A 27288-nucleotide genomic window follows, 5' to 3' on the forward strand; every position below is an offset into this window, starting at 1 on the left:
GCCTGCCTCTTCCTCTGCCTGTTATTTTTTAAATGACCCTATGACAAAAGTCTCTAGAGAAGTGCAGTATGTATGTGGAAGAAGGTATATAACTCCCCGCTTCAATCTGTCGTTTTGGGGGGGCACTGGTCTATCACACCAGTTATCATACTTTTTTCTAATTGCGTTTGTCACTCTTTGTAGTATCGCTGCAGAACCACTCGGCAGTCACAATGCTGCACAGTGGAAATGCACTATACTATTCTTTCTATATTTGAAAGTATTTTATACGTGTATTACACCCCTATATACTGCACATCCAATATGTACACCTATACCAGTCCTTAAAAGGACCTTTGTGGACCTAATAGTAGCTAGCTAGTAGCTAGTGAATTGCAGACTGACCCTGCTCCAAACACCAAACTGTCCCTACACTGAGAAACGACAGCTGCAGAATCGGTCAGCAGCACTGCATGCAGTGCAATATAATATGCTTTCTATATTTGAAATAAAGTAAATTATAAATGTATAACAACCATATATACTGTACACATACACCAGTCCTTAAAAGGACCTTTGTGGACCTAGTAGCTAGTGAATTGCAAACTGCCCCTGCTCTAAACACCAAACTGTCCCTCCCTACACTGAGAAAAGATAGCTGCAGAATCGGTCAGCACTCGGCAGCACAGCAGTGCACTATAATATGCTTTCTATATTTGAAAGAAAGTATATTATAAGTGTATTACAGCCCTATATACCTTACACCTATACCAGTCCTTAAAAGGACTTTTGTGTACCTAATAGCAATAGCTAGTGATTACACTGACTGTCCCTGCTCCACACAGTGTCCTTTCCCTACTCTGACAAAAGACAGAATGTAAAATGGCCGCCAGATCAGGTCTATTTATAAGGTAGGGGGTATGTCCATGTGCTGAAATGTCTCAATTGGCTGTCCTGTACAAAGTTCTTCACAATGTAAACAAATATGTCCTCCGCGAACAGCGGCAGAAGTCCGCCGGTTTGGCGAATTGCGAACAAGCAAAGTTCGCCACGAACTGACCGCCGGGCGAACCGCAAGGCCATCTCTAAAACAGACCGCTCCTGTAATGGACAGCAAAGTTTCCCAAATCACTTCCTCTGTGTAGCAGTGTCACCTGACTCTACACATGTTGCACTTTTAAGGGCTTTTTCAGTTTATGTGATTATATTGCGACATTGTGATTTCGCATATTCTTCACAGTACACATTGTGTTTCACATTTATTCGCACTGTTGCTCACTGTATTAGAGTATATCTAGGAACCATGGTTTGATTTTTTGATATTGATGTATGATCCATTCATATTTGTGTTTTCAGTAATACCATTTACCATAATATAATGGACTGTTGCACTTTTAAGGAATTTTTCAGTTTATGCAACTATATTGTGACTTTGCGATTATGCCATTCAGTTGTGATTTTTTTTATTTTTATTTTTTTACAGTACACATTGCAGGTAAAATCACTGCATTACAGTATATCTAGGAACCAGTGAGTGATTTTTTGATATTGGCATTTATGTATGATCCACTTATATTTGTGTATTCACCAATACTATTTACCAAGGACACTAAGGAGGAGCATTTTATTCTTTGTTTGCACTTTATAATTAAACACAATTATTTTACTGACACTACTAAGGGCACTAAGCGCAACAACATACACTCTCATTTTATACGTTAAACATAGACGTTGGGACTCAAGATGATCATACACTAATAATTTTCTTTCTATTCAGCCTGTGGATGGAAAGAAAATCAAACAGATTCCTCCATCCAATGATGAGTCATTTTTATTTTGTTCAACCAGTGGGTTGAATGAAAAGGACTCGATTCCCCCATCCTCATTCGATGTGGATGGGGGAATCCTCCCGCTGAGCTACTGTATTCTGACCCCCCGCCAGAATACACTGATCAGCACAGGCAGATATAGCCAGTGGTGCTGATCAAGAGAAAATTTTCCAACAGGCTGGTTGTACACAAGTCGTTCGATAGATCATCATGTGTACAACCAGCCTTCCCATACATGTATCAAAATTCAGCCAGTCCCTGCTGAACCAGACAAATTTTAATCCATGTACTAAAACTGGCTTTATTCCTGCATTGATTGGTCATTAGGCACTTGCAGGTGTAAAGGAAATGCCTGCTTTGTTGTTAACCACTTCCCACCCGGCCAATGCACATATACGGCCGGGTGGGAGCCGTCTACTCCTGATAGGACGTTCAGGAACGTCCATCAGGAGGAACGGGATCGCGCGTGCCCGCGCAGCGGCGCGATCCCGATGCGCCCATGTCACCGGGACACGGCGCATCTCAGATCGGCAGGAGGGCTCTGTGATTGGTCCTCCTGATCACATGACGGCCGTGTTCAATCACGGCCGTCATGTGATGTAAACAAACAGCCGGTTGCTAGGCAATCGGCTCCTCCTCTCCTCACACAGAAGTCATCGCTGAGGAGAGGAGAGCAGATTGCTGCAGCCGGCTGATGATCAGTGAGTATGAGCTGTTTTTTACAGCTTTTTACTCACTGATCTTCAGTCTAGTGTAAACACACAACACACCACACAGTGTAAACACAGTCCCCACATATGTCCCCATAACACACATGTCCCCAAAACATACATGTCCCCAAAAAATAAAACACATGTCCCTAATAATAAAAACATGTCCCCCACATATGTCCCACTAAAATCACTTGTCCCAATGATTATGTGCACACATATGTACGTGATCACCTGCACACATATGTACATGATCATTTGCGTACATATGTCCGCGATCACACAAACCAATTATTATACACTTAACGGAATTTTTTTTACCAAAAACATGTAGCAGAATACATTTTGGCTTAAATTTATGACAAAATTTGATTTTATTGGATTTCTTTTAAAATAGAAAAAAGAAAATATTGTTTTTTTTCCAAATTTCCGCTTTTTTGCGCTTATATCGCAAAAAATAAAAAACGGAGTCGTGAATAAATACCACCAAAATAAATCTCTATTTGTGCGAACAAAATGATAAAAATTTCATTTGGGTACAGTGTAGCATGACCGCGCAATTGTCACTGAAAGCGCTAGAGCGATGAAAGCTGAAAATTGGGCTGGGAAGGAAGGGGGCGAAAGTGCCCTGTATTGTAGTGGTTAAAGTGCATGAACCTAAAGAAACTACAATGTATATATTTGGTATTACTAACTGGGTCTTTTTTTTTTTTTCCACAGAGTGAGCTGGATGTATCCTTTTCCAAAATAAAGTGTCCATACTAGCTTTTTAAAAAAACTATAAAAAATGTATATACTGTATATATATAATTACCCCTAATCAGTAAGGTACATGGCAATATTAAACAGTCCAAATATAATTTTGAGTTTAAAAAATTTAGATGTTTCCTTACATAAACATAACTGCTGTCAACCTGCTCCCAGTTTAGATTATATACAGTATCACAGGGTAATGGTGATTATTGTAGATTCTATTGCTTCCAATCTGCAAAGTGGTAATGTGGTCAGAAAGAATGGACCCATACACAGATAATTGCAGGCAATAACAAGGTTATCAACACAATGATAAGATTATTCAGATGAAGCTGAACTATTTTGTATGAATTTCCAAGAAACAACTGAATTATAAGGATTTTTGTACTCCATCCTTTTCCTGGAGTCCTTCAAGGGACATATGAAGTTGTTCACCTTCAGCTTATGCTGCCGCATACAGGAGTTATGGAGAACAGGACTTGTGTTTCTTAATGGATTTCAAGAAAAGGATTTTACGGCGAGTATATATCATATTTTCTTTCTCACCAATTGAGGACATAGGACGTTTTTCGCCTTTTGAAACATCTAAAAGTAGTCTAGCTGAGGGATGGGAAATACAGCAAACACATGACAATGTTAACCACGTCAGTACTGGACACTTTTACTCTCTGCATGCCCAGACCAGATTTCAGCGCTCTCACACTTTGAATGACAATTACTTAGTCTTGTAACACTGTACCCAAATAAAATTTTTATCATTTTTTTTTTTTGAGACCGATAGAACTTTCTTTTGGTGGTGTTTAATCGCCACTGGGGTTTTAATTGTTTTGCTATAAAAAAACAAGAAAATTTGAAAGAAAACCCATGTTTTTCTTAGTGTATACAATTTAGCAAATTCATCTTTCTTCGTAAATTTAGGCCAAAATGTATACTGCTTTTCTTTGGTAAAAATAACCCAAATTAGTGTGAAAGTCAGAGTCCACAATCTTTGGCGTATATATATTTAAAAACTGATCAATCGTGATGTGTTGATGTCATATCTCATTTCTTGAGGCCCTAGAATGCCAGGACAGTACAAATACCTCCCAAATGAACCCTTTTTGTAAAGTAGACACACCATTGTATTTAGTAAGAGGCATGGTGAGTTTTTTTTAAGTTATAATTTTTCACAGCTTTTTACAAATGTATTTTATTTTTTATTTTACATACTAACACCAGAGTAGTGCAGCGTCACCATATTTTCTTTATCCTAGGTACTTATATAGTGATGTCAATTTACGCAGCACTTTACACATATATTATACATTCACATCAGTCCCTTCACTCTAGAAACTTGTGCCGCATACACACGGTCGGAATTTCGGCCAGCAAAAGACCGATGAGAGCTTTTCATCGGAAAATGCGACGATGTGTATGCTCCATCGGAATTTTGCTGGCCGGAATTTCCGCCAGCAAAAGATTTAGAGCAGGTTCTCAATTTTCCCGACAGAAAAAGTTTCTATCGGAAATTCTGATCGTGTGTATGCAATTCCAACACACAAAAAATTAAGCATGCTCAGATTCAACTACGAGACGGAAGCTATTGGCTATTGAACTTCCTTTTTCTAGTCCAGTCGTACGTGTTGTACATCACAGCGTTCTGTGACCGAATGTATGCAAGGCAGCTTGAGTGAAATCGCATCGTAATTCTGTCGGGAAAACCATTAGAGCTTTTTGGCACCAAAATTCCAATTGTGTGTACGTGGCATTACAGTCTAAGGTGACTGGTGACCGTATGTTAAAAAAAACAAAAACAAACACTTGCTGACCAGCCGCTATTATATATATATATAATATTATACACAGTGGCAGGTTGGCTCTCCTGCACAAACAGCCCTACCTGTACGGCGGTCTGTGCATGTGAAACTGGGTACGCTCACGCTGCACGCCACTGCACTTTATGTCTGTCAGCCACCTGCGATCGCGCGAGGAGAGGCAGAATGGGGATCTGCCTATGTAAACAAGGCGGATCCCCATTCTGACGGGACAACTCTTAGATCTGCTATTCCTAGTAATCTGGAACAGCAGTCTCTTTGTTGTTCTGGGCAGCCCAGCTCCCACACAGTTAGAACCCCTTCCCTGCCAGTGTCAGTTAATCATTGATCAGTGCATTTTCTCTTATATTCACCGACCGACACAGCCCCTCTCTGTATCTAAATGGGTTTGTTAGCCTGCCATTAGGAGAACTAGGCAAAAATTGTAACACAATACACAGAACTTCAGTCCCGCCCCGGGGGGCGGACCCTGTGCTAACAACCCTCCCTGCTCCCAGGCAGCACTCAGTTTTATTTTGCCTAGTGAAGGAGAATGACCTAGGAAACCTGCGGGCCCTTTGGTCCATTTGTTTGATGCAGGTTTGATGTTATTTGCGCAAGATGAAAGATCCTGGGATCTTCTATCAACTGCCGGCTGGGTGACAGGCTGGTTAAGTTATACTTGTAGTCTCCCCAGTCCGGCCATCAAGCGTGTACAGGCCGCAGCTAAGGCTCGGCAGGCCACGACATACCTCAGCTCCAGAGGTGGTCGGTGAGCTTCAATGCTCCGGGGTATACATATGACTGGGCTACTGATGTCTGGATCACAGTATACCTGGTCAGCAGCTACCCTGTAACTGCGCAGGAGTAGGTCTGTGATGGAATGTCTCCCAGCTCTTCAGGACTGGTAAGTACGGCTCTCCCTGCTTTGGTGGGGTGAGCAGCTGGGCATTCCCTGGGAGGTCGATTTGGGGGCCCCCTTCACCCCCCTCTCCTCTCTCCCACGTTCCTATCTTCCCTCCTTCCCCCCGGGGGGCAGGTGTGTGTGTGTGTGTGTGTGTGTGTGTTTCGCTGGGTCTCTCACCTGTAGGGGGCTCTGTGCGATTAGCGTTGGTGCTGGTCCCGGTCTGGGGGGTCCCAAAAGGTGTCTGTGGAGGTGTTCTTGCTGAATGCAGGCAGCACTGTTCTGTGTTTTTTTTTTTCCTGTCACCGCATGGCGCTGTCCGGCGGCCATTTCAACTGTGGGAAAAGCAGGTTCCCCTTGTGAGCCTCAGCAGCCATTTTCTATAGGATTTTCCTATAAGTTGCATTGGCGGCCATTTTTTTTGAGCCTGAGCACTCTTTTCACCACAGTTCTCTTGTGACAGCTTTACATGTGCTCTCACATGTTGTTTCCTGTGTCCACTGTGTATACAGGATGCTGGATGGCTCTTCCCTGAACGCTGGTGCAAGTCTGCAGATCATTTCACCACTATTCTATACAGCTACTGCCGACAGTTTCTTCATTCTGCAACTGGGTGACCTCCTAGGGACTACAGGCACGGCTAGTGACATTCACAGAACGCCCCAGGGTGGTGAGTCTGGCGCTAGATACCCCTCCTCCCTCACGCGGCAGCAGCAGGAGGGTGGGACCTTCACTGTCCTAAGTCCCCTTGCAGGTGGCAGACAGGGTAGGGTCAGCATGGCTTCAGAAACTGGTGTTTCTTCCCCAAAATCCAGGCTTTTGAACCGGGTCACCTGCGGATGGTGCTGTGCCCATGGACACCCTGACGGCGGTCCTTAACTCTTTTGTTACTAAAATAGAGGCGGTGCATGGAAGGAAAGGTGTGCATAAAAGGCGGATCCCTCTGCTGATGTATCGGTCCCTTTTGGGTCCCGCAAGCCAGCACATTCACCTAAGGTGTTCCCGTATTGGACTTATTTTTACAAGTTCATCTACAGGGAATGGGGTCGGCCGCAAAGGACCTTTTCGGTCCCCAAAAACATGGCATGCATTACCCCTTTGAGGAAAGCCTTCTCAAGAAATGGTCGGCTCCTCTGGTCGTGGACCCCCCAGTATCCAGGTTAGAACCACGATCCCGGTAGAGGAGACTCCTGCATTCAAGGATCCCACGGACAGGAAGGCCGAGGCGGTGGCTCGTTCCTTGTTTATGGTTGTAGGGTCAGCCGTGCGACCAGTACTGGCATCCGCACTGGTGTCACAGACACTGACTGAGTGGGCAAAACTTTTGAACTGCAAATTGGGAGAGCAAAACGCCTCCCCTGTCTGCGTGGAACTAGCAGACCAACTAGTGCAAGGCCTTAAGTACGTTTGTGACGCGGCCCTGGATACTCTCCCTCTGTTAGTCAGGGCCTCAGTGTCAGGTGTGGTGCTGAGGCACCTGATTTGGCTAAAATGCTGATCAGGCATCCAAGAAAACCCTGACGGATCTTCCCTTCCTTGACGACCGGCTCTTTGGAGCTTCGTTGGACGACATTATTAAAAATGCCACGGGTGGTAAGAGTACACTACTCTCACAGGCCAGGAAGGCTAAGGAGCCACGCTGCAGGCAAGGGCCCTCTTTTTCCGCTCACAATCGGCTTTTTTCGTCTGCCCGGTGCTTCGACAAAGCGTTCCCAGCCCGGATGGTCAAAATGGTCAAAAGCGTCCCTGGAACCGCACAAGCCTGTGAACAAAAGTGCTACTGCATGAAGGTTTGCCCCCACCTTATCGGGTGGGGGGTCGCCTTCGGGAGTTTGCAGCCCGGTGGACCTCCCGGTTATCCGACCAATGGGTCTGTTACCTGATTTTCACAGGCTACAAGATAGAGTTTCTCTCTTGGCCACCAAACACATTCTTCCCCTCCAGCATACCCACGTTCCTGGTTCGCCGGGAGGCTCTGCTAGGGTCAGTAAGGGACTTGCTGAATCAGGGGGTGATTGTACCAGTTCTGGAATCGGAACGATTCCATGGGTTCTACTCAAATCTGTTTGTGGTTCCCAAGAAGGAAGGGGTACGTCCAATCTTGGACTTAAAAGGCCTCAATCACTTTGTAAACGTGCAGAGGTTCAGAATGGAATCAGTTCGCTCAGTAGTCGCTACACTCCATCAAGGGGACTCCCTGGTGTCTTTGGACATCCAAGATGCGTACCTGCACATACACATATGCCTTTGGTATCAAAAATTTCTGCGTTTGGCAGTCAGGGAAACCCATTACCAGTTTGTGGCTCTTCCCTTTGGCTTGGCATCAGCCCCCCGAGTCTTTACCAAAGTATTGGCTCCAATATTGGCGTTGCTGCGACAACGCGGGATCGCGATTGTCGGTTACCTAGACGATCTCCTCCTGAGAGCATCTTCTGCCTCAGAATTAGAGGAGGATGTGGCGATCACCATGCAGACTCTGCGAGAATTTGGGTGGCTGTTGAACCTAAAGAAGTCAGTGGTTGTGCCGGTCCAGCGTTTGGAGTACCTGGGTTTACTATTGGACTCCAGGGAAGCGAGGGTCTCTCTCTGATCTGGGGTCAAACTACTGATGAACCGCAAGTGGTCGTCACTCCGTTTTTGTATGCGAGTACTGGGACACATGGTCCTGCAGAGGGAGATTTTGACAAAATGGGACAAATCTCCGTGGTCCCTGGAACGACAGGTCCAGGTGAGCCAGCCAGTCAGGGACTCTCTGATCTGGTGGTTGAGGTCCCCGGTGATTCAGTCTGTAAAATCGTTCCTTCCTCTGCAATGGACGGTGATCGCTACAGACACCAGTCTCTCAGGCTGGGGTGGAGTGATGGGGATTCAATTGGCTCAGGGCCTCTGGTTGGACGGACGAATCCAGGTTGCTGATCAATCTGCTCGAATTGAGAGTGATCAGGCTGTGCCTCCACACGTAGTCACCGTGTCTTCAAGGATGTCCAACCAGGATACAGTCACACAACGCCACGGCTGTGGCGTACATAAATTACTAAGGGGGAACAAGAAGCTCAGCCACTGCTCACGAGGTCGCTCACATACTTCGGTGGGCAGAGCGACACGTTCCGGCCCTGTCAGCCATTTACATCCCGGGGGTGGAAAATTGGCAGGCGGACTATCTGAGTCGTCAGATGCTGGACCCAGGAGAATGGGCATTGCATCCGGAGATATTCAGGCTGCTGTGCCTGAAATGGGGCATACCAGGTGTGGATCTATTGGCCTACCATCTCAATTGGAAGGTGCCAGGATTCGTGTCCAGGACAAGAGATCCGTGGGCAGATGCTTTAGACGCGCTGGTGGCTCCGTGGGATCAGTACCAGCTGATCTACGCCTTTCCTCCACTAAAACTGTTGCCACATCTACTTCGCAGAGTGGAAGCCGAGGGGATTCCAGTAATCCTGGTTGCCCCAGATTGGCCTCAGTGGCCATGTTACAAAGACCTGGTGCGTCTGGTGGCAGATGCTCCCTGGCGACTGCCACTGCAAGAGGACCTCCTGTCTCAAGGTCCAATCTTTCACCCTGCTTTATCATTGATGGCTTTAACGACATGGCTATTGAGAACCAGGTGCTGAGGAACCGGGGTCTGTCGGACTCGGTGATTCCTACTATGTTGAGGGCGTGGAAATCTTCACGGAAGATATACCATCGTACCTGGAAGGCCTACATCTCCATGTGTGAGGAGAAAGGATGGCATCCACGCTCCTTTTCTATATCCAGGATCCTGCTGTTTCTTCAGCACGGAGTAGACCAGAAGTTGGCGTTAAGCACCATTAAGGGACAAATTTCAGCCTTGGCTGTCTTTTTCCAATGACCCCTGGCGTCTCATTCATTAGTGAGTACCTTTGTTCAGGGAATGCGACATGTAGTTCCTCCGGTGCGTCCGCCATTACCCCCATGGGATTTGAATCTGGTGTTGTCGGCGCTTCAAAAGCCGCCGTTTGAAAACATTAAGGAGATTGCCCTGTTGACTCTTTCACAGAAAGTGGTCTTCCTAGTGGCCATCACATCGGCCAGGAGGGTTTCGGAACTGGCGGCCTTGTCCTGCAAGTCGCCCCATCTGGTCATCCACAGGGATAAGGTGGTATTGCGTCCGCAACCGTCCTTTCTACCGAAGGTGGTTTCGGCTTTTTATATCAATGAGGACATTGTATTACCATCATTGTGTCCTAAGCCGAAACACCCCAAAGAGGTGGCCCTTCATGCTCTCGATGTGGTTAGGGCTCTGAAGGTGTACTTGTCTGCCACGGCTCCCTTTCGGAAGTCAGACTCACTGTTTGTTTTGGTGGCTGGTCCAAAGAAGGGTATGGCGGTCTCGTCGGCCACCATTTCCAGGTGGATCAGACAGATTGTAGTCCAAGCCTATGCCTTGAAGGGGCAGGTGCCCCCCTTTCCAGTCACGGCCCACTGTACAAGAGCTATCGGAACGTCTTGGGCCTTCTGACACCAAGCGTCTGTCACTCAGGTGTGTAAGGCGGCGGCCTGGTCATCTGTCCATAAGTTTACCAAGTTCTACAAGGTAGATGTCAGTGCATCGGCTGATGCCTGTTTTGGCCGCAAAGTTTTGCAGGCGGCCGTGTAGTTGCAAATGAGATTTTTTCCGGGTTTTTCGATAAAAACGCAGTACTGTTTGTTAATGCTCTGTTGCATTACTTCCGCAATGTTGCGGTCTTGGGGGTCACTCCTGTTGAGGATACCCGGTTATGTGGTGGAGTTTTTCCACACACTGCTGTTTTTTTGTGGGTTTAGTTTCACTAGTTCCCACTTGCCATGGTGGATGAAGTTTTAATGCTGTTTTTTCCCACCCCTCGTTTGGCACTACTTGGGGATGTCCCATTTAGTTACAGAGAGGAGCTGTGTTGGTCAGTGAATATAAGAGAAAATAGGATTTTTGTACTCACCGTAAAATCCTTTTCTCTGTAATTCACCGACCGACACAGCACCCACCCCTCCTTTTCTCTACGTTATACTGCTTGTTGACGTACTACCTGGGAGCAGGGAGGGTTGTTAGCACAGGGTCCGCCCCCAGGGCGGGACTAAAGTTCTGTGTATTGTGTTACAATTTTTGCCTAGTCCTCCTAATGGCAGGCTAACAAACCCATTTAGTTACAAAGAGGAGCTGTGTCGGTCGGTGAATGACAGAGAAAAGGATTTTACGATGAGTACAAAAATTCTATTTTTATAGCACTTATCAATGTAATAATGTTACTGGTCCTCAAAAAGTGTCACTTGGGGTCAGATTTGTCTGCCGCAATGTTGCAGATCGCCGTCATTACCAGTAAAAAAAATACAAAAATAAAATAAGAGTCTATCTCCTATTTTCTAGATGCTATAACTTTTGCACAAGCCAATCAATATATGCTTATTGCAATTTTCTTTTACCAAAAATATGTAGCAGAATACATATTGGCCTAAACTGATGAATAAATTATTATTTTTTTATATATTTTTTTTGGATGTGGCAGAAATTAAAAATTATATATATTTTTTTTTTATTCAAAATTGCCGTTTTTTTTGTTCACAACTATCAAATGGTACATGCACTAGACCCCCTTAATTGGACAATGCTCCCACCTTTTCTAGGCTGGGCGGGAGGTGGGTAAATGGCTACCAGCAGCTGGTAATCTGATTCTTGGCCTCCATGCCTCACATAGTAGTCTTACAACCTGCGGCTGTGCCTTTCAAATGAATAGGGCTGCTGTGCAAACGCACTCAGAACCACTTAGATGCAAACCTTGCCTTTTTAAGTCCCATGCACACTGGGTGTTTGCTCAGCCCTTCTGAATGCCTTTCTCCTGGCAGGAGAAAAGCAGGGTAAAAACAAGCCTAAAGCCATGAAGCTGACGTTAGCTCCTTATTCATATACAGAAGTTGGCTCCTTATTCGACCAGCTTCCTATTCAGGTTGGATCTTTGTTCACAAAAGTGATTATTTACTAAACAATCATCTGCAAAGTTTATAATAAAATTGTGAACTTTAACAACAATTCTAACATATATTTGAAGGGGTAATTCTGAATAAATTAATTTTTCTGTATGAAAACCATCTTGGCTCATCCAAATTCCATTTATTGTATACTCATTGAGCATCCTACTATATAGAAAAGTTCAATTCGATAACCAATAACCAGTGGAAACTTAGGTGAGGGAATAACTTGGAATTGGATTATCTCATGGTGAAGGGCCCCTACGGCCATGGACAATGGAACAGTCTCAGTAGTCACATGGGCAGGCTGTAGAGGTCTTCCATCAAGAGATTCAATGGCAAGTGGAGTGTCGCGCAGCTGCAGTGGAATCGAATGCTTCGATACAAAGGCAGCATCAATGAACAAGCCTGCAGCCCCAGAGTCGATTAGAGCCTGTATCTCGATGGCTGTGGCTGTCATGGTGCCACGTTTGGTGCCATATTTTATGATTTAGAACACTTGGCGCAGGCCAAATTGTACTTTCCTATATAGTAGGATGCCCAATGAGTATAAAACAAGTGGCATTTGTGTGAGCCAAGATGGTTTTCATATAGAACTAGGTTGGCTTCCTCAAAATGTCCTATTGATATGAATGGCTTGTCAGGGTGCCATATTTTATGATTTATATCACTTGGTTTGGGCCAAATTGAACTTTAATAGAAGGATGCCCAATGAGTATAAAACAAGTGAAATTTGGGTGAACCAAGATGGTTTTCATATAGAAAAGGTTATTTATTCAGAATTTCCCCTTTAAATACATGGCAGTTAAGCAGATAGAATTGTTGTTAAAGTTCACAATTATATTCTAAACGTTGCAGATGATTGTTTAGTAAATAATCACTTTTGTGAATAAAGATAGATCCTGAATACGAAGCAGGCCGAATAAGGAGTCAACTTCTGTATTTGAACAGGAAGCTGGTCAAATAAGGCACTAACTTTAGCTTCATCCTAAAGCCACGTTTAGGCACGTCAGGTGCTTGGGAAATTAATGGACCAAATTAATTTATTTTGGCCATTGAAATGAACGCACTTGATGTGCTCAATATTAACGCATGTTTAGACACTTCTCTTAGCAGCAAAACGTCTCCTGAACGTGCTGGTTATGGGTATCTTTTCTACCTCTAAACACACACAGGCTAACATGGAGAAACAATAAAAAAAAGCAAAAAAAAAAAAAGCATCAAACACCCTCAAAGTGGCGTTTTTTTTGCACTCAGTGGGCATAAGGCCTTACTCTTAATATAGTTGAAAAATAGGATTTTTTGTACTCACCGTAAAATCCTTTTCTCTGTAATTTACCGACCGACACAGCTCCTCTCTGTAACAAAATGGGTTGTTAGCCCTATCACTAGGAGATACTAGGCAAAGTTGTAATGCAACACTTCAGAACTCTTAGTTCCACCCAGGGGGGCGGTCCCTCAGGCTACAATCCCCCACACTCTGCACCAGCAGCCTCAGTACGTCAACAAGCAGTATAACGTAAAGAGAAAAAGGAGGGGCGGGGCTGTGTCATTCAGTGAATTACAGAGAAAAGGATTTTATGGTGAGTACAAAAAATCCTATTTTCTCTTTAATTCACTGACCAACACAGCTCCTCTCTCTAACTGGGAACTAGTGAAACTATAGCCACACAAAAAAACAGCAGTGCGTGAAAAAACCACCACGCACAACAGGGTACCCTCAACAGGAGTGATCCCCAAGACCGCAACGAATGTGGAAGTAATGCAAACAGCACATTAACGTAACAGTACTGCGTTTTTATCGAAAAACCAGGAAAAAACATGGATTGCATAGTCATTTGCAACTACACAGCCGCCTGCAAAACTTTACGGCCAAAACAGGCATCACCCGATGCACGGACGTATACCTTGTAGAACTTGGTAAATGTGTGGACAGATGACCAGGTCGCCGCTTTACACACCTGAGCGACAGAAGCTTGGTGTCAGAAACCCAAGACGTTTCTATTGCCCTTGTGGAGTGGGCCGTGACCGGAAAGGGGGGCACCTGCCCCTTCAAGGCGTAGGCTTGTACTACAATCTGTCTAATCCACCTGGAAATGGTGGCCGATGAGACCGCCATGCCTTTCTTTGGACCAGCCACTGAAACAAACAGTGAGTCTGACTTCCGAAAGGGAGCCGTGGCAGACAAATACACCTTCAGAGCCCTAACCACATTTAGAGTGTGAAGGGCCACCTCCTTAGGGTGCTTCGACTTAGGACACAGAGAAGGTAATACAATGTCCTCATTGATATGAAAAGCCGATACCACCTTTGGTAGAAAGGACGGTTGCGGACGCAACACCACCTTATCCCTGTGGATAACCAGATGGGGCGACTTGCAGGACAAGGCGGCCAGTTCCGAAACCCTCCTGGCCGATGTGATGGCCACTAGGAAGACCACTTTCTGGGAAAGAGTCAACAAGGTAATCTCCCTGATATTTTGAAACGGCGACAACACCAGGTTCAAATCCCAGGGAGGTAACGGTGGACCCCTAGCGCTCCCAGATGCAGAGGAACCAAAACTGTCGGTGGCAGTCCATCAGAACAATCAGGGAATGATCGCTGAGCGATCTGAAAAACGTGCTCAGACTACATAGAAGGCTGTCCAGAGCTCAGTAATGACAAACGGGAAGCTGAGGGCACATGAAACTGCTGCTAGTGCACAAAAATGTGGTCCAGATTCAAGAAATTGGCCGCCAATGTCCTGAATAGGGAATCACCAGGAAAATGCCCGCTTGAAGCCCAGAAGCATGCTGTCCTTCGCCCACACTGAAAATGGCCGACCAGCCAGCGCCATGAGAGACCGGAACAAACATGTGGCAGAGACCCAGTGCAGCACCGACACACAGGTAAACCTCACAGACATCTCCCGGGAGTTTAAGCACTCAGGATCCAGGCACCCCCAATCAGCCAGAACTCAGGTGAGAGCCCAGGGGCACACACACACCGCTCAGTACCCATGCACAGGAGGGGAGATAAAGACAGGCGAGAGAAGAGAGGGGGCTCCCGAATCGACCGCCCAGGGAATGCACAGCTGCTCAACCCTGCCGAGACAGGGAGAGCTGTACTTACCAGTCCTGAAGAGCTGGGAGACATTCCATTGTAGCCAACTCCTGATTAGTACAGGGAAGGTTACTGGCCCAGCATACTGTGACAGACAGCAGTAGCCCATCATATGTATGCCCCGGAGCATAAAAGCTCTTCGATCACCTCTGGAGCCGAGGTATGCCATGGCCTGCCGAGCCGTAGCTATGACCTGCACACGCTCGATGGGTGGACTGAGGCTGCTGGTGCAGAGTGCGGGGGATTGTAGCCTGAGGGACCGCCCCCCTGGGCGAAACTAATGCCGGGTACACTCGACCGGACTTTTCGAGGGGCTAGGTCCGACGGTCTTTCGGCGGAGTTCAGACTTTCCGAATGAACGTACTTGGCCACACACAATCGCACCAAAGTCCGACGGATTCGAATGTGATGACGTACGACTGGACTAGAATAAGGAAGTTCATAGCCAGTAGCCAATAGCTTCTATAGCGTCGGTTTTTGTCTTGAAAAGAGTACTCTGACAGGGATCTGTTCAAATAATATACAATACTGGTACCAGCATCCCAAAAGGAGATCTAGACACAAAAAGTTTAGAGGTAAGGGTCTTTTGTGGCACCAAATATTGAAAGAAAAATAAGAAAAGGTGTTCTAAAAAAATATACAAATTTATTTCATATACATTACACAAAATATAAGAAATAGTCAAACATTTAATACAATTCCCTATGGTCTATAATTGACACCTATTGCCTAAACACAGGTGACAGTCTCTTTAAAGACCAAAAGAGGTTCCATCCCAGTACGTTCAACATGTTTCGCCATGGTCGGCTTCTTCAGGAACAAGGGAGTAGAGATATTCATATCACAGAACAGCAAATATGTTACTCTTTAAACTATACATAAAAAGAAAAATCAATGCACAAGAAAAACGCATCAAAGTTACAAATTATTAATAAATAACAAAACAACCATGAAAAACAATGATATAGTATCAAAGATTGCAAGTGCATGAAGTGGGGGAGAGAGAGAGAGAGAGAGAGAGAAAGAAAAAAGGCAAAACCCCATCCCTACCAAGGCCCAGATATTAAAACCTCCCCTTACCTCCAAAAAAAGGGGAAAAAAAAGAAACATCTCCACCAAATGGGATTGATCTTCCTCACACAATGTTTTCCATTGATCCACATCGCAGACAATGCCGGTCTGCCCTCATATATGGCCAGGGAGACCCGCAGAGAGGGTAATAATTATTACAACTGTCTCTCAAAGATATACATAAAATAGTGCCTGAGTGAACTGTGAAATAAAGCTACTTTCCAGATCATTAAGACATAAGGATGCAGGCAGGTGAGGGTCCCACCCAGGTCATCATTAAAGGGAACACACCTACCTACCTTATGGATCAGTTACATAGAGTGGCTGTATATCAGGGAGCTCGGGAAAAGGGCAAAAGATCCTCAAAGGGTTAATATCCACTGGATCTAATAGAAAACAAATATATAATCCCCTCAGGATTATTGTGCTACTATGGCCCCATAGACCATGAAATAACAAACTGCATTTTGAAAAAAAGGAAAAAACGCATAAAGACGCATCATGAACTTCAAAATATAGAAGTCTCTCACCTCTTCACGGTTTTGGGCTATATATGTTAAGATTGAACCACTGGCTCACAATTTGGGACAGCAAACGAAGGGAAAGGAGGAAGGGCAGCAGAGGATTAACACCCCTGCTCCCAGACACAGCAGACCCACAGCGTCCAAACTGGACCAGATCCTATCCACCTTGCAATGTAAAAAATGGACAGAATTATATAAAGTATGGCCCCTAAGGGCACACAAACAGGTATGCTCTGCAAATACTTATACAAAGTAGCCACAGAACTGCCTTTTTACCTGACAACACCACGCAGGATGAAACTCCCGAGCTTCCAAACACTCCCAGCCTATCACATGGCAGGCCAGGTTTAAATAGCCCTCTCCATGGCGCCAAAACGTGACATGTGACATCACATCGTCATGGCGCCAAGTGGTCACAATTGGAGGACTTCCCGAGTCATCAAACTACCGCAGGAACCGGAAATGAACATCACTTCCGGTGCAGCTAGGTGTCAGCAGGAAGGGAGAAAGACTACCTCTGCTGACACTTCCTGGACACAGTTAGAAATGGCCCAGAAAGCTCCGGAGAAAGATGACCCTTAAAGGGAAATCCACAGTGGGTCCTGAAAGGGTTTATGCGCCCCCACAAAAAAGAAGAGAAGGGGAGCACATTCCCCCATATCATTGTTTTTCATGGTTGTTCTGTTATTTATTAATAATTTGTAACTTTGATGCGTTTTTTTTGTACATTGATTTTTCTTTTTATGTATAGTTTAAAGAATAACATATTTGCTGTTCTGTGATATGAATATCTCTACTCTCTTGTTCCTGAAGAAGCCGACCATGGCGAAACATGTTGAACGTACTGGGATGGAACCTCTTTTGGTCTTTAAAGAGAATGTCACCTGCGTTTAGGCAATAGGTGTCAATTATAGACCATAGGGAATTGTATTAAATGTTTGACTATTTTTTATATTTTGTGTAATGTATATGAAATAAATTTGTATATTTTTTTTAGAACACCTTTTCTTATTTTTCTTTCAATATTTGGTGCCGCAAAAGTCCCTTACCTCCAAACTTTTTGTGTCGGTTTTTGTCTGTCGGACTAGCTTACACACAAACGGATTTCTCGGTCCGGCGGAGTTCTGGTGGAAAAATTTAAAAACATGTTCCATTTCTAAAGTCCGCCGGATTTTTGGCAAGCAAAGGTCTGATGGAGCCCACACAAGATCGAATTGTTGAGTCCGTCGGACCTTTGCTGTCAAAAAGTCTGGTCGTGTGTATGCGGCATTAGAGTTCTGAAGTGTTGTATTAACTTTGCCTAGTATCTCCTAGTGATAGGGCTAACAACCCATTTTGTTACATACAGTGGGGATCGAAAGTTTGGGCACCCCAGGTAAAAATGTGTATTAATGTGCCTAACGAAGCCAAGGAAAGATGGAAAAAATCTCCAAATGGCATCAAATTACAGATTAGACATTCTTATATGTCAAAAAAAGTTAGATTTTATTTCCATCATTTACACTTTCAAAATGACAGAAAACAAAAAAATGGCGTCTGCAAAAGTTTGGGCACCCTGCAGAGTTAATATCTTGTACTGCCCCCTTTGGCAAGTATCACAGCTTGTAAACGCTTTTTGTAGCCAGCCAAGAGTCTTTCAATTCTTGTTTGAGGTATCTTTGCCCATTCTTCCTTACAAAAGTGTTGCAGTTCTTTGAGATTTCTGGGCTGTCTGTCACGCACTGCTCTTTTAAGGTCTATCCATAGATTTTCAATAATGTTGAGGTCAGGAGATTGTGAAGGCCATGACAAAACCTTCAGTTTACACCTCTTGATGTAATCCCCCGTGGATTTTGAGGTGTGTTTAGGATCATTATCAATTTGTAGAAGCCATCCTCTCTTTAACTTCAGCTTTTTTACAGATGGCATCAAGTTACCATCCAAAATTTGCTGAAATTTTATTGAATCATTTTTTCCTTCTACTCGTGAAATGTTCCCTGTGCCACTGGCTGCAATACAACCCCAAAGCATGATTGATCCACCCCCATGCTTAACAGTTGGACAGAGGTTCTTTTCATTAAATTCTGTGCCCTTTCTTCTCCAAACGTACCTTTGCTCATTCCGGCCAAAAAGTTCTATTTTAACCTCATCGGTCCACAGAACTTGTTTCCAAAATGCCTCAGGCTTGCCTATATGTTCATTTGCAAAGTTCAAACGCTGATTTTTGTGGTGAGGATGTAGAAGAGGTTTTCTTCTGATGACTCTTCCATGAAGACCATATTTGTACAAGTATCTCTTTATAGTGGAATAGTGTACAACTCCAGTGTCTGCCAGATCTTTCTGGAAGGATCGTGCAGTCAAACGTGGGTTTTGAATTGCTTTTCTCACAATCCTGCGAGCTGTTCTGTCTGATATTTTTCTTGGTCTTCCAAATCTTGCTTCAACTTCCACTGTTCCTGATGACTGCCATTTCTTAATTACATTCCAAACAGAGGATATTGACATCAGAAAAAGATTTGCTATCTTCTTATAGCCTTCTCCAGCTTTGTGAGCGTCAACTATTTTCAGTTTCAGTTTTCTAGACAACTGCTTAGAAGAACCCACGGTGCTGATTGTTGGGGCAAGGTCAGATGAGTCTGGCCATTTAAAACCTTTGAGATTGACATCACTTGGTCTTCCCAGACGATGATTGAGAACAATCCATGATACTGGCAGGTCTCAGCTTTGCAAAGGGGGCAGTGCACGCTATAAATTCTGCAGGGTGCCCAAACTTTTGCAGACGCCATTTTTTTGTTTTCTGTAATTTCGAAAGTGTAAATGATGGAAATAAAATCTAACTTTGACATATTATAAGAATGTCTAATCTGTAATTTTGATGCCATTTGGAGATTTTTCCATCTTTCCTTGGCTTCGTTAGGCACATTAATACACATTTTTACCTGGGGTGCCCAAACTTTCGATCCCCACTGTAGAGGAGCTGTGTCGGTCGGTGAATATAAGAGAAACATTTTTTTTACCCTTCTCGGAAATATGTTACTTTTAACCTTTTTTTTGCCACTCTTGCATTTCCTATTGAATTCCTTGAGGGCTTGGAATGTCTGTGTTGATCCTTTGACATATTTTTTTAAGGACAGTTTTTTCACATTAAAATGCCTTTTTAAGTTGGTACTCAGCCACCCAGGTTTTTTTTTTGCCTTGAATGCACTAATGCCATTGTTTAATATGTCCTTAAATCACTCTCACTTTATTTCAGTGTTCTTTGTTTCAATAATTTGATCCCATTTAGTGTCCCGTAGTATGTAGTTAGCTGTTCTTGAAATGTGTTATTGGCCTACCCTAGTGTCTCCTTTTCCAATAATTTATGGCAAATGTGATCACGGTTTCCTAAGTTAGCACTTATATTTAAAATGGAAAAAGTGTGTATCTATCACAGGGTGGTGTCTGTGGATACACTGATAAATAAAATGCCACGTCCTGGTTATCACTTGGTGAATGTAAATATTGACAAGGAAAAGGGGGAGTAAGGGAGAAAAATAAAAATAAAAGAACCTTCACATAAAAGACCTCACAAGAAAAAATGTGGGTTCAGTTGGACTTTTTAGGCATAAAGAAAGTTGTAAACACAACCAGTATATTCAAAAGGAATTATTTCTATTTATTGTTAAAATAAAAACAGAAAATAAAGAGTTCAATTTCCTTTTTACACACAAAAAAAAAGAAATGTTTCCTCCTTATAACTACACATTTAAGACCTAATTGACATCCTATCAAAAGTAGTAAAATCCATTTCAAATTTCCAAAAAGGAAAAAACAGAATATATATCTATATATAGGATCAAGGATATCAACCATACAGTCAGCAATTACATATATTTTTGGTGCTCTACATGTTTCCCGTCTGTGATGACGCTTCTTCAGGAGCTGATAACAGTGTTATTCCTTCATAGAGTGTGTCCCAGATAGAGAGACCACCATTTCCGAAGGAGAGTAGGGAAGTTGGTACGATTGATTACACAACCATTTCTCCACAGAGGGAAAAAAAGGAAGAGAAGAAGGGGAAGGGGAAAAGGGGGAAAAAAAGGAAGTAATTGTTGAGCAAATAAATATAAATATAGATTTTGAGCTTAGTGGAGTCACTTTAAAGGTGTATTGGGCTCATAAGGTTTCAAATCTTCAGTGTTTAATAAGTATTCTTGAGACGTAAGTAAACAGAAGTAGGATCGGTGATGGATACTACTTAGTATCCCCTGAGCTCAAGGTGCAATAAAAACGGACCAAGTTCCCACTGGGTAAAGAAGGAAGGTAAAGGGGGAATCAAAAAGGCAGACTATTCGGCCCATTCACCCCTATCATATTGTTTTTTTGTATAAGAGATGGCTGCCATCTCTTATACAAAAAAACAATATGATAGGGGTGAATGGGCCGAATAGTCTGCCTTTTTGATTCCCCCTTTACCTTCCTTCTTTACCCAGTGGGAACTTGGTCCGTTTTTATTGCACCTTGAGCTCAGGGGATACTAAGTAGTATCCATCACCGATCCTACTTCTGTTTACTTACGTCTCAAGAATACTTATTAAACACTGAAGATTTGAAACCTTATGAGCCCAATACACCTTTAAAGTGACTCCACTAAGCTCAAAATCTATATTTATATTTATTTGCTCAACAATTACTTCCTTTTTTTCCCCCTTCCCCTTCTTCTCTTCCTTTTTTTCCCTCTGTGGAGAAATGGTTGTGTAATCAATCGTACCAACTTCCCTACTCTCCTTCGGAAATGGTGGGCTCTCTATGTGGGACACACTCTATGAAGGAATAACACTGTTATCAGCTCCTGAAGAAGCGTCATCACAGACGCGAAACATGTAGAGCACCAAAAATATATGTAATTGCTGACTGTATGGTTGATATCCTTGATCCTATATTTATATAGATATATATTCTGTTTTTTCCTTTTTGGAAATTTGAAATGGATTTTACTACTTTTGATAGGATGTCAATTAGGTCTTAAATGTGTAGTTATAAGGAGGAAACATTTCTTTTTTTTGTGTGTAAAAAGGAAATTGAACTCTTTATTTTCTGTTTTTATTTTAACAATAAATATAAATAATTCCTTTTGAATACACTGGTTGTGTTTACAACTTTCTTTATGCCTAAAAAGTCCAACTGAACCCACATTTTTTCTTTTGAGGTCTTTTATGTGAAGGTTCTTTTATTTTTATTTTTTATTTTTCTCCCTTACTCTAAGTTAGCACTTACCTCCACGTCTGCAGCTCTTCAACTCTCTATAATAAGTAGGTCTAGCAGATCATTATTGCTTCCAACATTTGAATCATGAAATTGTCCTGCATCATGTTCAAGAAACGACAAGCCTTAGTTGAGTGTGTAGTTCTATCTGTCCAATCGGTATCAGGTTAACTTAATGCCCATGATTAGAACATTGCCATGCCTCCCCACCATCTCTAAGGCCACTTACACACGACTGGACTTTCCAACAGACTAGGTCCGACGGACTTTCCGAACGAACGGACTTGACCACACATGACCGGACTTCCCGGCAGAGTAGGTCCGCCGGTCTTCCCGACGGAGTTACGACGGACTTCCAAATGAACGGACTTGCCTGTTAATTTTGAACGTGAGGAGTTACGACGGGACTAGAAAAGGAAGTCAATCTCGCTGCTTTTATCAACGAGATTGACACCTTGCAAGCCCTGTCGCCTGGTATGGATTTTAAGGGAAACCCCCTACGCCGAAAAAAAATGACATGGGGGTCCCCCCCAGACCCTTATCCGAGCATGCAGCCTGGCTGGTCAGGAACGGGGGTGGGGACGAGCGAGCGCCCCCCTCCTGAACCGTACCAGGCCACATGCCCTCAGCATGTGGGGGGTGGGAGCATTGCCGGCCCCCCACCCCAAAGCACCTTGTCCCCATGTTGATGAGGAAAAGGGCCTCTTCCCGACAACCCTGGCCATTGGTTGTCGGGGTCTTTGGACGGGGGGCTTATCGGAATCTGGGAGCCCCCTTTAATAAGAGTGCCCCCCCTATGTGAATAAGTATGGGGTACATTGTACCCACCTGGGGGAAAGAAAGTCAATTAAAAAAAAAAAACATACTAGACAGGTTTTTAAAGTAGTTTATTGAGCAGCTCCGGGGGTCTCTTCCGTCTCCTCTGCTCTCTCTGGCCTCTTCTCCCACTCTCTGGCCTTCTCTCCCGGTCTCCGGTGGTTCTTCCGCTCTCCAGCCTCTTCTGCCGGGCTCCTCCGCTAGTTTCTGCTCTTTTGCTAGCTGTGGACCTGGTATCTTCCGTCTTCTTCTTCCCTCTTCTCTTCCGATGTTGACATGACCCTGTTTACACAGTGCGCAATGCCTTATAAAGGCATGGGGCGGGGTCACTGGGTGATGTCACCGCCCAGGGCATGCTGGGACTCTGCCATCATAAGGGTGGGGTCACAGGTGAGCCCGCCCCATGCCTATATAAGTCGCTGCGCACTGTGGACACAGCATTACAGCAGGAGAGAGTGTCGTGTCAACATCAGAAGAAGAGAAGAGGGAAGAAGACGATGGAAGAGACCGGGCCACTACTAGCAAAAGAGCAGAAGATAGCGGAGGAGCACAGGAGAAGAATCAGAGAGCGTGAGAAGAGGCCAGAGAGATCAGAGGAGTCAGAAGAGACCCCTGGAGCTGTGTAATAAACTACTTTAAAAACCTGTCTAGTGTGTTTTTTGTTTACTTTCCCCCAGGTTTATGGGTAGGGGTATCATGTACCCCATACTTATTCACATAGGGTGGGGGGCCAGGATCTGGGGGCCCTCTTATTAAAGGGGGCTCCCGGATTCCGATAAGCCCCCCTGCCCGCAGGCCCCCAACAACCAACGGCCAGGGTTGTCAGGAATATCCCCTTGTCATCATCATGGGGACAAGGTGCTTTGGGGTGGGGGGCCCGCAGAATGCCCACCCCCCATATTGAGGGCACAAGCCCTGGTATGGTTCAGGAGGGGGGGCGCTCACTCGTCCCCACCCCTTTCCTGGCCGACCTGCGTGCTCAGATAAGGGTCTAGTATGGGCCCTGGGGTTCCCCTTAAAATCCATTACCAGACCTAAGGGACATTGTCGCCTCTCTCTCGCTGCTAGGAAAATGTCTTTCCTATTACAGAGAGCACGAGATATATATATATATATATATATATATATATATATATATATATATATATATATATATATATATATATATATATATATATATATATATATATATATAGTACCTTGCAGCCGAGAACCAGCGCTGGAAACATTCTCGCGGGCGGGTGCTGTAGCTGTCCTTGCATCGTATTTGGCCCGTCGGACCAGCATACAAACGGGCTTCTCACTAGAAACTGGGTACAGCGGGAAGATTTAAAACATGTTCTATTTCTAAAGTCAGATTTTTGGACAGCAAAGGTCCGATGGAGCCCACACACACATTTGAAATGTCCTACAGATTTGTTCCGTCGGACCTTTGCTGTCAAAAAGTCCGGTTGTATGTACTTGGCATAATTGTAAAAGTAAATTGGTCTCTTCCCCCGCAATGTTAGTGGCCTATATAACATACCTCCACAAATAACGTTTGTTTTGTCACTTTTCAAGCTCCAGCCACAATTTCCCTTGCCAGTTTGCAATGTCATTCCTCATCTAATCCAGGGGTCTCAAGCTGGCGGCCCTCCAGCTGTTGCAAAACTACAAATCCCATCATGCCTCTGCCTGTGGGAGTCATGCTTGTAACTGTCAGCCTTGCAATGCCTCATGGGACTTGTAGTTTTGCAACAGCTGGAGGGCCGCCAGTTTGAGACCCTTGATCTAATCACTCTTGACATACAGGCACCCCCCCTCTCCTTACCCTGTCCCTGCTATACAGGAGGTACCATTCAACAGTTGCAAGGCTTCTGATATTTCCACAGCCAAAAATCAACTTCTATAAGACATTCTTCCATTTTTGTAGCCATCCCTCTTAATTTTGTACACACACATTATTATTATTTTTATCCTTGCTGTTAGGTTACAGCAAGATTTATTCAGCTTACAAGTATTGGTCCTCAATACTTTAGTTGCTCCATCATTTGGTTTTAGGCCACCTTCCCCACATCTGCAAGCTTTGACCTCTTACTCACTGCACTATATACCTTTCACTGACATTCTCTCCCCCCCATCCTAGTTTAAATGTTCCTCCAACCTTTTAGTTATGACCTAGAAAGTGCTTGGCGGTAACTCAGTGCTGCCGATCTGGATAGAAGCCTGCATTTACTAGCTTGGCAGCTTGTAGAAGAATCTTGATCGATAATCTTTATGGAAGAAATCTAGACAATATATAAAATAAAAACTTTTCACTGCAGAGCAAAGAAAAGCCATCCATCCTCCTAGGACGCTAGCAAAAAAAAAACAAAGGCATGCTGGGGTTATACCAGGTTGGTTACTGTGTTTTGTTTGCCAGAAACTCTTGTAGCAACATTATACCCCAACAATCTCTGAATTTCTATGTCCTAAGTGAAAGGAAATATGTATTTGTGGCCTTAGGAGCTTTAAAGTAGCTAAAGCAACAAGAGGAGCCAAAAAATCCCTTCAATGTGATAGCAGAGAAGCTTCTCTGCAAATTAGGATTAGACAGCAAAATAAAATAGGTCATGGGAGAATCAGATGGAGTCTCTTCAGGGGAAGGTGTGGGAACCTATTTGTGGCATCTGCAGCTAATGTTTGAAAATACCTGGATGATTTGGGCCAAAAATCTTACAAGGAAAATGGATCTTTGGTACAAGTTAAAAGTAAATAATCAGCTCAGTGCCATTCCTTTTCTGGGTTGAATGATACTCAGGGCTTAAATTACTAAAGGCAAATAGACAGATCTTTGCAAAGTGCACATATGTGGGTGTGTATACAGGCTGTAGTGGAAATCTTCTCCTACCTGAACTCTCAGCACTGGAGGAACTGTGCACTTTATCAAATGGCCGTGGTATACAGATCATCCAAAAAGGTTTATAGTGGCAATATTTTAACGTAGAAATATTGATAAGATGTGGGGGTATGGAGAATGGATGAACTATTTTCATATGACTGAATTTAGTAACACTTTAAGTTATTTTTCCCTTATGTATAATAGCCCACTGTTAGTGTGAGCTACAGGAGTATAGTTCTAAGTGGGTTTGTTATATATCTTGTACTAGAAACAGTAGATATTTTTTATAATACATTTCAATGCAGAGGGGGAAAGGCATGAGTCCAGATATAATGCATCTGTGTTATTTCATTGTGGAAGAAGGGATCCAGTTTATTATCAAAGTTGTCAGGAATTATTTTTTTTTGTTTGTTTTCTTTTTATCTCCGTCAAGGTGTACACTTTTTTTTTTTTTTTTTCCTTCCCATATATTACATGCAGCACAGGAGAGATGTTTTCTGCTATAACCCCACTATGGTCTGGGAAATAGGATTAAGTAGACACATGAATTGATCTCAAACTGGTGGGTAGTTTAGTAAGTGATTTTGATCTCACTATATTAAGCAATGATAACATACATACTTTTATCCTAATGTTGTGGATAGCAAATCCTGTGCATTATTGTACCTGCCTAATACACTTCCAAAATTGTAGGCCTGTATCCACAAAAGACTCTAGGCAGTGCTGTTTTATTTGAAATAAAAAAATCACACTGCTTTTCTGAATTCAATGCCTTAACTCAGTCACACAGATTATGTTTAATCTAGACAAGGTGCACATTATTTTAGATGAAATGGTGTTAAATGGCTGTGCCGTTGAGACAAATAAGACTCGGATTCTGGCTCCTCTGCTTGTACTGGACAAAGTGGGAGACAGCTGAAGGTTAGCTTCCTAGGCGCCACCTAATGGTTACAGTTCAGAATGCTTAAAAACTAAAAGCAGCCTACACAACCTGATTAAGTACTTGAGGTCAGCAAACACTTTTTTTTCCCCTGGATTTCCTACACTGCTGGTATAATTTGAAACCTGGACTGTCTCCTGAAAAGATGCATGTCCTGATTACCAACAAGGAGTTAAAACTAGGTACTCTGTGCATGTTGACACATCCTGTTGAGTGCTCTGCCAGCACCATGTCCTAAAAGGTTCGCCTCGGTACATATTTGTATGTGCTGAGTTTGGCTTTGGACTACAGCAGACCACTTACTGCTATTGCTCCCTTCAAGGAATTTCCAAATGGCACCTGGATAACAGACTTTGAATAATCCTCATCAAGAACTGGCATCCCACACCTAACAACAGTGATGCAAAGATGGCGGGAAAACATTCTTCATAAATGTATATAGGAGTTTCTGGTTACTGGCAACCAAAGACGAGGAGTATATTCCTATTGCCACCCCCCTCAGCTATAGGTTACAGCAACTCACTGTTTTCACCAGGTCTTTCAATAAAGCACGATCTATAAAAAAAACTCAAGGTGTCACTATCTGTGACAGTCTCACAGCAGGTATAAAGTATTGAACATGTCACCATTTTTCTACGTAAATATGTTTCTAAAGGCACCATTGACTTAAAATGTTCACCACACATCAGTATCAACTCATGCAATCCATACATCCAAAGAATCCAAAACAAATACGTTCAAAAAATTAAGTAACGTGTAATAAAATTGGATGACACAGGGAAAAAGCATTGAACATTTCAACTTACAAATACTATACTGG

General features: G+C 43.6%; 1 protein-coding gene across 1 annotated transcript in view; it reads left to right on the plus strand.

Annotated features, from left to right (window-relative positions):
* Positions 1-27035, plus strand: part of AP4S1 (adaptor related protein complex 4 subunit sigma 1) — a 175446-nt gene extending 148411 nt beyond the window's left edge. The window contains exons 5-6 of the mRNA XM_077464808.1: positions 3239-3250; positions 26319-27035. Of these exons, the coding sequence (XP_077320934.1) occupies positions 3239-3250; positions 26319-26447 (141 nt within the window). The 3' untranslated portion in view covers positions 26448-27035. The remainder of the gene's footprint in view (positions 1-3238; positions 3251-26318) is intronic.
* The last annotated feature ends 253 nt before the right edge of the window (positions 27036-27288 follow it).

The sequence above is a fragment of the Lithobates pipiens genome, unplaced genomic scaffold (genome assembly GCF_037356315.1).
Source record: "Lithobates pipiens isolate NorthernLeopardFrog02 unplaced genomic scaffold, aLitPip1_a1.2 Scaffold_30, whole genome shotgun sequence".
NCBI classification, from domain to species: Eukaryota; Metazoa; Chordata; class Amphibia; order Anura; family Ranidae; genus Lithobates; species Lithobates pipiens.